Source organism: Priapulus caudatus, unplaced genomic scaffold, assembly GCF_000485595.1.
Source record: "Priapulus caudatus unplaced genomic scaffold, Priapulus_caudatus-5.0.1 Scaffold115, whole genome shotgun sequence".
Classification (NCBI taxonomy): Eukaryota; Metazoa; Priapulida; class Priapulimorpha; order Priapulimorphida; family Priapulidae; genus Priapulus; species Priapulus caudatus.
This window is the reverse complement of record NW_014577176.1, coordinates 228,610-239,941: the sequence shown is the minus strand read 5'-3', so window position 1 is coordinate 239,941 and position 11,332 is coordinate 228,610. Positions and strand designations below refer to the sequence as shown.

General features: G+C 51.8%; 1 protein-coding gene across 1 annotated transcript; it reads right to left on the bottom strand.

The window, feature by feature from the left end:
* Positions 1–69: 69 nt before the first annotated feature.
* LOC106805470 (cyclin-dependent kinase 5 activator 1-like) lies at positions 70–996 on the bottom strand. The gene has a single exon (XM_014807063.1). It carries the CDS (start codon positions 994–996, stop codon positions 70–72), a length of 927 nt encoding a protein of 308 aa, XP_014662549.1.
* Between the last annotated feature and the right edge of the window lie 10,336 nt (positions 997–11,332).

The window sequence follows — 11,332 nt, the reverse complement described above, 5'->3', positions numbered from 1 at the left end:
TCTCTCTCTCTCTCTCTCTCTCTCTCTCTCTCTTTCTCTCTCACCTACTCTGCACACACTAGCGTCGCGTTACACTAGCGTGCCGCAGTCTTTCAACTCGCTGAACACCTCTGTGAAGAACGAAGGATCTGCATTGATGCGCAGCATGTACGAACTCAGGTCGTTGATCACGATCAGACACCGATCCCAGAACCGATCTCTATCGTCGTCCACTAGGAACGGCTTCAGCGGATAAGAGATCTCGTTGCCCATGTAAGAGTAGGAGAGGTAGAGACAGGTGAGCACTACTGCCTGTAGCTCCCGCTCGTTATTGATGTCCTCACTGACGAGTTCTCGCACGAGCATGTAGACGAACACGACGTTGGCGGGGTTGATGAAGGCGATGTCTTGCCAGCCCTGCAGCAGCAGCGACCGGTCGACGCTTCGCAGCCACATCACGGCGTCGCCTGTCTCAAAATCCTTCAACCGAAAGCAGCGTCGCGTGAGAAAGTCGCCGAGACATCGCAGCAGTTCCGACGTCGACGCTTGGATGACGGTCTTCTTCGTCGTCGGCCTTTCGACGGCTGCGGCGACGACGCGGTTGTTGTTTTTGTGGTCGGCAACGTCGGAGCTTCGCACGGGGTACTTGAGGTTGTAGAGCGACACAGACTTTGAGAAGTTGTTCGTGATGTTCTTGTTGTTCTCGTTGTTATTGGCAACGACGTTGCCGTCATTGTTGTCCAACCTCGCCGGGCCGATCTGATTGTGTTGCTGCTGTTGCTGACACGCGTTGATCTTACACAGAGACGTTGACGATGCCGACTTCTCTTTCTTAAAGCTGCTCAGACGTCGCCAGCTGAGCGTGTTAATGAACACAGAATGCTTTTTGATGCCCTTCGACGCATTCTCCTTGTTCTTGTTGTTGTTCAGTGTCTCGTAGTTGTGGTTACTTAGCGACGCGTAGTCGTCGTAGAACGGTTTCGTCGGACGAGGTGAGATCGACAGAACCGTACCCATCGTGGTCGTCAGGTCGGCACCACCAGGGGGCGCTCACAAACGGCGACGACTGAGAAAGTTCTGGTGGTTCAGTTCTTCCGCTACATGCTGAACTGTATCGTACCCACGGCAGCTGCTGATCCCGACGACACCGCTCGAAGGCAAACCGCCGTCTGAGAGGCAGACAGACGTACAGACGGCCGTCACCGGAGCCAGTCTGTCTGGCGCGGATAGCGACGCCGTGAGACCTTCTCCCGTCCGTCTCACCGACACCGTGGATGTCCTGCTAGGCTGCGACCCCCCTCCCGGTGTCACCTCGTGTTTTGACCCCCCGGAATTGTCAACCAACAGGCAAAATTACACGTCCATCTCTATTCTGCAGCGGCGTTCGCGTACAGCTAGAAACTGGGCGGATAATGTATGTTTTGGATCAATACTCGAGTCTGGCAGCCAATCTCATAACTGAACCATAATGCCTCTCTCCACCAGAAGCAGGGAAAATGATGTCATTGTGAGAACTGAGAGGGATTCGGATAAAATCCGATTTCCCAATACGTGAGACTGCCGTGTACGATCGAGAATGATAGCGTATTTCTCTGTTTTATTCAGGAGCGTAAATATCTTTTCGTATAGAAAATAACCTATAGATACTTTTATGCAACTAATAACACAAGAATCACGGATAAACTTCGCTGAAGCTCTGTTCAGTTGTGAGACTACATAAACCCACTAGCTACCCTTTGTTGTTTCACGATGATGTAATATTCGAGCTCTCTGATTGGTTGTCATATCATCATTCATAAAAAATGTACCAGCTCCGATTCCATTCATCGGTTCCGACACCAGAGTCGCAGACCCCCTGTGTAGATTGATAGTGAACGATGGCACTTGACTAAATAAGCTATTATGACAACTACTGTTTGCCTCTCTCTCTCTCTCTCTCTCTCTCTCTCTCTCTACTACTTACTTCTTCTTCTTCTTCCTTCCTTCCTTCCTACCTTCCTTACCCCTATCTATCTATCTTTCTTTCTCTCTCCCTCTTTCCCAATCCCTCCTTCCGTCCCCACTCTTTCTCATTATATATAAACGTGTGTATACAACACACAATGACTTATATGACACACGGTTTTAACTGCAATCGCAGATATCATAATAGAAAAAAAGACACAAATAGTCACAAAAACAGAAAATTTATTCGAATAAACCGACGCAAACGTATGACAAAATACTCTTTAAGCGTTATAAAATGCTTTATAAATTTTTTGTGCGTGCGTGCATGCATGTATGTATGTATATAATATAGTGCGCAGCTGTATATAGTGCATATAATATACAAGGTAGTTGAATAATCGCTATGAATGACCCTATACAGTGACCACGATAACCGCACCGTGAGTATAGCAGTTCCTACTCGATCACGTCACAGTGCCGCCCCTTCGTACGGTAATCGATTGAGTGTCGCTGTGTTGTGAACTGATGATTGATTGTTTAATTGATGATTTGTCATGGCGGCTGTGGTATTTATCGTTCGTGCGGCCCAGCAATCTACTCGTACATGTATGCGTGCAGCGACTGCTGCTGCTGCTGCTCCTTCTGCTGCTGCTGTTGCTGTTGTTGTTGTTATTGTTGCTGTTGTTGTTGCTGTTGTTACTGCTGCTGTTGTTGCTGTTGTTGTTGCTGCTGTTGTTGCTGTTGTTGTTGCTGTTGTTGTTGTTGTTGTTGTTGTTGTTGTTGTTGTTGTTGTTGTTGTTGTTGTTGTTGTTGTTGTTGTTGTTGTTGCTGTTGTTGTTGCTGTTGTGACTGCTGCTGTTGTTGCTGTTGTTGTTGATGTTGGGTTTTCAGCATTACTCTATTCATCTCACAGTCAACTAGTTATTAACCTTTCCGTCACATGCTGACATTTTTTATGACATTTCATTGACTTTTTTTCGTTTCACGACAGTACCATATATACACCTAACTATGCATCATTATACGTAGGTTCTTGATATTCATACATAAGAAGCTGAGATCATTGTCGGACACGTCACAGTACGTAAAGCACTCCTGACTCCGTGCGGGGTGTAAAATAAGATTGAAAGATACGTGTTTGAAAGATACGCATCAGCTCTGTCTGCGACGGAATAACAACAACAATAATAATAATAATAATAATAATAATAATAATAATAATGATGATGATGATGATGATGATGATAACAACAACAATAATAATAATAAATTATAATAATAATGTCGGAGAGTGCAGCGTAAAATGTAAATCAACGCAAAATATGGTAATTAATTCACATCCCATTATCTACACAAACAGTGCCATGCAGTGGCAAAGCCGCCTATAGAATAAATACGTATAATTACCTCCCATGGCAGTGTCGTGATAGAAACAGCTACCATCTGTGACGATGCACAGTAAGTAGAATGCTTTCTTCATCAAACCATTCAGCTAAACATGGCAACGCGGCGGGCGGGTGGGTAGTGTGGCGGGGCGGGTGGGTGTGGGTGTAGGGCGAGTGTTGGATGGATGGATACACGATGATTTACATTTATTATTAGATTATTAACAGTTAACAGACTTTTATATTGTTTATTGATATTTTTAAACCTTTCTTTAAAATCCAAGGGGCGGCTGCCCTCTCACTCCTGCTTTCCCTCTAAAGAGACTACGATCCATTCCTTTCATTGTTTTCTGAAATATCTGCCAATTCTGCGAATCCATCAGAGCTTGTGATGGCCATGAACATGTACATTACATGTAGTGCACTACTGTAGCGTCCCGTGTAGTGCACTCATCTTAACTCAGTTACCACCGGTTTTCCATCTATTCACAATGCCCATCTAGAAATGGTCAGGGGTATGTATAGCGTGAGAAATACAGGTAAGCTACCTATGAAGTATTGGCAGCAGGTACACAGGTCGCCAGCTGTTACAGGTTGGTGGTGATCGCGCAACCAGCGCTTATTCAATATGTGTCTAAAATATGCGTCACCAGCCGCGGCAGCAGATGTCACCGTGTTCTTGTTACAGCCTCGCTCACGACATCTCTCTCTCTCTCTCTCTCTCTCTCTCTCTCTCTCTCTCTCTCTCTCTCTTTCTCTCTCTCTATCTCTTGCACTGTGTGTATTACCATGCAGCTGTAGAGGCGGGTTCATCGAATCAGCATGCATTCAACAACCAGTACTAGATGACGTGTGTCCCTATCATACGTACAAGATAGATGTGCATGACATCCACGCTCGTCCACGTACATCGTGACACAATATAGATCTTTCGATAGAGTGAAGAAGGAACATCAACGTTGAACAGCAGGGAGTAAGCCAAGCCAGGGATAGCCAGGGTGAACAACAGTGTAGAAGCTCACCATGAGTCTGGAGTGATAAAACGGTAGCATCGTGACCTGTAAGGTAAAATAGCGCGCAGAACGAACGGCTCCACATAGTCACCCACACGTTGTCTCGTCCGTCACGGTTGCGTACGAACCAAGAGACACCCAGCGACATATAACAAGAGATATCAAGTCAACTATGCTACACCACGAAGCAAGCTAACGTACAACATAGGTAACGTACAACATAGGTAACGTACAACATAGGTAACGTACAACATAGGTAACGTACAACATAGGTAACGTACAACATAGGTAACGTACCAACAATAGTAACGTACAACATAGGAAACGTACAAACATAGGTAACGTAGCAACATAGGTAAGCGAGCAACATAGGTAACCGTACAACATAGGTAACGTACAACATATGTAACGTAGGCAAATAGGTAACGTACCCATAGGAAACGTACAACATAGGTAACGTACAACATAGGAAACGTACAACATAGGTAACGTACAACATAGGAAACGTACAACATAGGTAACGTACAACATAGGTAACGTACAACATAGGTAACGTAAAACGACGACAACGTTAATGCAGTAGTAACATCGTAGACAGACGACGACCGTCGACAACCAGCAGACGACCGCTAACGACCATAGCCAACATGCACGTCGCCGCCTCGTTCCTCCTCGTCGCCGTCGTCGTCGTCGCGCCGCTTGTCGGCGACGTCGGCAGCATCCCGGTGAACATGGCGTTAAACCGACCAATCACGGCTCAGGGTACGTGCGGCGCCGACGCGCCGGAAACGTTCTATCCTCACAGTGAGATCATCATCAGCTCGTCGTTACGCATGGAGGACGTCTGCGACGCTTCCGACTCGCAATCCTCACACCCGCCAGAACTCATGGTCGACGGCAGCGGCGACACCTGGTGGCAGAGCGCGTCGCGCGAGCGTCTGCGCGAGAGAGGGTTCCGACCACCGGAAGCCGACACTGTCATCATAATTGACCTTCACCAGGAGTTCCGGGTCGAGGAAATAATCCTGTTGATGGGCGACGCCCGACGACCCGGCCGCGTCGCCATCGACAAGTCGCTAGATGGCGCCACCTTCCAGCCGTGGGCGTACAAGGTGTCGGCGGAGGACGACTGTCGTAACGCGTTCGGCGTCGGCGCGCTGTCGCGACCACGTAACCCTACCAGCGTCATCTGTACGGAGTTTGCGCGAGTGACGCCCGCGAGTAAGAACGAGCAGGTACTGTTTGATTTCAAGACGGCAGCCGACGTCCCTGGCTGGTCGGCGACACGCTTCGTGCGCGCGCGCTTCTACGACATCGACGCGACGCTAGGGGGCGCCGGCGACGCGTTCCAGCACTACGCCGTGCGGGAGCTGCAGGTGTGGGCGGAGTGCGTGTGTAGCGGCGTGGCGCTGGGATGCGAGCGGGACGCGGGCACGGGCGTGTTCCGCTGTGTCTGCGGCGGCAACACTAGCGGGGAGCTGTGCGACGCGTGTCTGCCACTCTACAACCAGCAGCTGTTCCTCGAGGGTCGGCCCTGCGAGCGATGTCAGTGTCACGACCATGCCGACGCATGCGACTACGACGCCGCCGTCGCTGCACGCCGCGGCAGCATCAGCGTCGGCGGAGAGCGCGTTGGTGGCGGCCTCTGCCGGGACTGCGCCCACAACACGACGGGAGTGAACTGCGAGCGATGTGCGACGTTCTTCTACCGGCCCGTCGGTCGATCGGCGTTCGACGCTGACGCCTGCGTTCCGTGCGACTGCGATACTGCGGGGGCTGCGGCCGGCAACGCGGCGCTGGGCGTGGCGCACGGCGCATGCGTGGCCGACCAGGACGAGGCGGCACAGCGGAACATGCGGCCTGGCGACTGCTACTGTAAGACGAACGTCGGAGGAGTGAAGTGCGACGTGTGTCGGCCGGGATTCTACGAGCTTGACGCCGCTAACGCCGCCGGATGTTCGCCCTGCAGATGTGACGTAACCGGCACGCTGGACGCACGTGACGAATGCGACCCCGTCACCGGACAATGTCCGTGTCGACCGGCGGTCACCGGCCGACGATGCGACGTCTGCAGTGACGGATACTACGATCTCGTCGCGTCGCATGCCGACGGATGTCTGCAGTGCGCGTGCGACGTAGGGGGCGCCACCAGCAAGGGCTGCGACAAGCGGACGGGCGCGTGTGAGTGTCGGGCGAACGTCGACGGGGGGCGCTGCGATCGCCCCCGCCGCGGGTTCTTCGTGCCCGACCTTCACTTCATGCGCGCCGAGGCAGAAGACATCAACTCTCTGTCGTTCTCGCGCAACGTCGCCGAGCATGCGGGCTTCCGGGGGTTCGGCTACGCGACGCTGACGGGAAACGTCAGTCTGCGTACGTCGCTCTCCGTCGCCGACGGTTTCTCTGGCGACTTCTACGTCGTCCTGCGCTACATCATCGACACTAGCGCCATCGCCACCGTCGAGCTGTCGTCGCGAGAAGAAGAGCTCATTCAGGCCGACGTCGTACTTCCGGCCTGCGCGACAGCCTGGTGTTCCAAGGCTGTTGGTGACTTCGGTCGGCCGGCGATGTTTGTGCTGGCTGCGGGGCGACGTTACCGCGTGCGCATACAGACGCAGACGGACGGAGGTACGCTGCTGCTCGACCGCTTGTCGGCGCTGCCGGCAGAATTCTATTCGCCGACGGAGCTGCTGGGTCCGGCCGACGCCGAGCAGTTCACATTCCGCTGCGACGTTGTCGCCGACGATTTTGCCGACGACGTCGACGGGTACTGCCGCGCGAGGGCGTTCTCTCTCGTCGCGCACTACCTAGATGGCGCCACGCCGTGTGAGTGTCACGGCCTGGGCAGCAGTAACAGCACGTGTGAGCCGTACGGAGGTCAGTGCGCCTGTAAGCAGGGCGTCGCCGGCCGTAAGTGTGACCAGTGTGACGTCGATCATTACGGCTTGTCGGCACGCGGCTGCCGCGCCTGCGACTGCACGGGAGCAGGCATTGTGTGCGACCCGGTCAGCGGTCAGTGTAAGTGTCCGGCAAACACGCAAGGTCAACGCTGCGACGAGTGCGTTGCCGACCATTGGGGATTCGATCCCGGAAGCGGCTGCCGCGCATGCGCGTGTAACATCACGGGCGCCGTCGCCACACAGTGCGACCCGCTGACGGGAGAGTGTCGCTGTCGGCCGGGAGTGACGGCCGACGACTGCTCCCGCTGTAGCGACGGATTCAAACATTTCTCCGGCGGCGGGTGCGCCCCCTGTGGCTGCGACGTCGCTGGGAGCGCAACCCCGGCCTGCGACCCGCTCACGGGACAGTGCGAGTGCAAGCCGCTAACCAGTGGCGCCATCTGTGACGAGTGCGTCGAGCACACCTTCTCTAATGCGGAGTCGCACGTTAGCGGCTGTCTGGAGTGTGTTTGCATGGGCGTCACTAGCAGATGCGCAGCCGCATTCGGTCTCTACCTGCGCACCGACCATCTTCGCGACTACGACACGTGGTCCATCGTCGACGAGCAAGGATTCGAGTTCGGCATCGACTTCAACGCGACGACGGTGGGCGACGATGACGATGACAGCGTGGCGGTCGTCCTGCCGGGCGGTGACGGCATGTACTGGGATGTACCAGCGCTGCGGGGCAACCTGCTACTCTATGTCGGCGGGCGGCTGGAATTCACCATCAACTACACCGAGCTCGACTCTAACTTCCTCGGCATCCCGCTGCAGCAGCCGACGGTCGTCATCAGGGGCAACCTCGGCATCGACCTCGTCGGTGATCTGCCGGAAGTGTCGCCTGGCAACGCGACGCGTGTCGGTATCGTCATGGAGCACACGAGTTGGCGTGTTGCCAGCAGCGTGAACGCGTCGCGAGCGGAGTTCCTGCTGGCGCTGAGCGACGTCCGCAGCTTCCTCCTGCCCGCATCCTTCTTCCTGCAGCCGCACGCACTGCGCATGCGCGACTTCACGGTGGATCGGGCGACGTCTCTGCGGACGTCGCGGCGAGCGATCAGCGTGGAGCAGTGCGCATGCGGGTTTGCTTACGAGGGAACGTCGTGTGAGGCGTGCGCCGCCGGTAACCGTCGCGTCGATGCCGACGTCCATAAATTTCTCGGTGAGTGCGTGCCGTGCGACTGCCACGGACACGCCGCCGTCTGCGACGAGGCGACGGGCCGCTGCGTCGACTGCCGACACGACACGGACGGCGAGAACTGCGAGCGATGCGCCGACGGTTACTATGGCGACGCGACAAGAGGCACGCCCGGAGACTGTCGGCAGTGTCCTTGCTTCGAGCCACGCGTCAACAGCAGCGTGTGCGTTGCCATGGGCAACAGCGTGCGCTGCCTCGACTGTAACCCTGGTTACGTGACGGAGCTGTGTAACAGATGCGACGACTTCTATTACGGCAACCCAGCGACACCTGGCGGTACGTGTCGGCCATGCGACTGCAGCGGAAACAGCGACGTGTGCGACGGCGTGTCGGGACGATGCCGCGACTGCCGCTTCGAGACGATGGGAAACAACTGCGATCAGTGCTCGTTCGGTTTCTATGGCAACGCGACGCTGCAGGTGAGATGCTGATCACACGATGATGATGATGAGCGAGAGCGAGAGAAACGGTTGATGACATGTATGTCTGCGTGCGTTCGCATGACACATGAAATAAGGAAGCGTTACAGCTTACACACACTGCCGATATTCAGCGCATGCGACAAATCGCGTTAGAAACCGCCAATTAATGATGCGAAAATTCAATTACGAAAATGCGTTTTGCAAAGGTTCGCAAACTATAATCACCCAATTACCAATTCGCACTAATTGCAAATTAGTATAATTACACGTTACCACGATATATTATCATTTTTATATTAACAGAATTGTCAACTGTGTGACTGCGACAATCAAGGGTCAACGAGCCAGCTTTGTGACCAGGTGACAGGCCAGTGTGAGTGTCACCCAGGTGTTGGTACCAGAATCTGCTCACACTGCGAGGAGGGATACTGGGGATATTTTGACAGCCGATTTATTGGTATGCAGACGACACTAGACAGAATACAGATAAATATCTAACCAGACAGTGCAACCATTTTTAACTTTACCGTTTACCTTTAAGTTTACATTTCTGTGTGTGTATAATAATAATAATAATAATAATAATAGTAGTAATAATAACAATACTGTAGAGTATTCTATAATAATATTAGTTAGAAGAATCATTTAAATAATCACATTAGAACCAATACGGCACATGACGATAGCAATTCTAGTACCGAATAGCAACACAGTCCAAACACTAACAAAAAAGGTCTCTGGTTGGTGACAACGCAATATCACAAGATAAAACGATGTAGATTATAATCATCATATCATCATGGCGACGGTTGCAGGCTGCCGCGAATGTGAATGTAACGAGCATGGCAGTTTGGAGGGAATTCACTGTCTGGAGCAAGACGGATCGTGCAGATGTCGCCTGCACGTGCTGGATGAACTCTGTGACCAGTGTGAGATCAACTACTGGGGACTACCTACACAGCCGTGCCAGGTAAATAGACGACGAGTGAGGCTGCCATGAGCACCTCGAAATCAACTGCAGAAGTCCCCGCTTTATCGGGCCTCGGATAAACGGGTACATCGATTATAATTAAATGACATATGTCTTTGAAAAATAATTCTCGCGCACGTTGTTGTGTTCACCGGTTAATCGGGACCACCGCTTAATCGGTACATTTACCCGACCTGTCCAGATGAAGCTGAGATCACTGCAGAAGATACAGAAGAGTTGAATTCACGCATTCTATGTTTACTAAATGCTTGGATAATATTGAAAATACTGGAATGGCGGATATACTAAGAGGCGTCTGTGTGAAGTCAAGGTATCTACTGTATGACATATGCTCTCCCCTCCCGCTTCAGACGTGCAGCTGCGACCCGATAGGCACGGTTGACATCGCCGAGCCGTGTGACAGGACGGACGGACAGTGTCGCTGCAAGCCTGGCATAGGCGGCCGCCGCTGCGACCAGTGTCAGCCGCTCTACTTTGAGTTCGGAACGGAAGGCTGCAGGGTCTGTGGTGCGTGCAATTATTACACATACGTAGCGAGATTCCATACGCTGGGTTTATAGTAACACGTACAATGTTGCTCCTGATGACAACCGGCTCATCGATCGTTAGTGTACGGCCGTGAATACTGCGCTCTTTCCGCGCAGGCACATTAGTGCCGTAGCTACCATGAAGCAATAGGAGGCAAATGCCTCCTACAAAATTTCGTAGTCCCTCAGCTGAAATGGGAATTTAGATGTAATATATGCAGAGAATGCACCACAGACTGACAGAGCACCATATAACCGTTGGCTTCTGGGGCCCTTAAGCGGGCCCGATACCCCACGCCCTATTGGCTCGCTTCGCTCCTTGTTCTTTTTCCTTTAACTCACAACATTTGCCTCCTACAAAATTTACCTCTGGATACGGCCCTGAGGTACATATGCCATACGGCGTGGGCAGGTGTGCTGTAAAGGTAATTGCAACACCTGCAGGCCGTGAGTAATCGACGGTCTCTCTCTCTAGATATATACAGGTAGCACTGCTGTGATCGGAGAAGGGTAAAGGGGGTATCTTTGACCATCGTATATTGGTCGTTTTTAAAACACAACGTCGATTGATGTGATTTTGACGTCCGTGCGACATCAATCAATGCGACATTTGAGAGAAATGTCACCTCGACATCGACAAGAAATCAAATACATTGATCACTTTTTATTGTCAGTTAAAATTAACTTTAAATTAATTTGTTGACTTCTTACGGTAATCATGTTAATTATGTTCATTATTTATGTTATCTTCAATAAATACATAATAAATAGCAATGCGTAACGTCATGTGTTCATCGTGCAGCAAACGCGCAAAGCATTATAGGTAAAAGGTCTCGGCAGCAGAAATCAAAGAAAAAAGAAATTAGACAGGGAATTGTATCATTACAAATCCAGCTAATCCATCGAATATGCACAGTACCAGTGTTTAAAAACG

Bases quoted from the DNA above. Each gene is read 5' to 3' on its own strand.
- LOC106805470 (XM_014807063.1), bottom strand. From the start codon at position 996: ATGGGTACGGTTCTGTCGATCTCACCTCGTCCGACGAAACCGTTCTAC.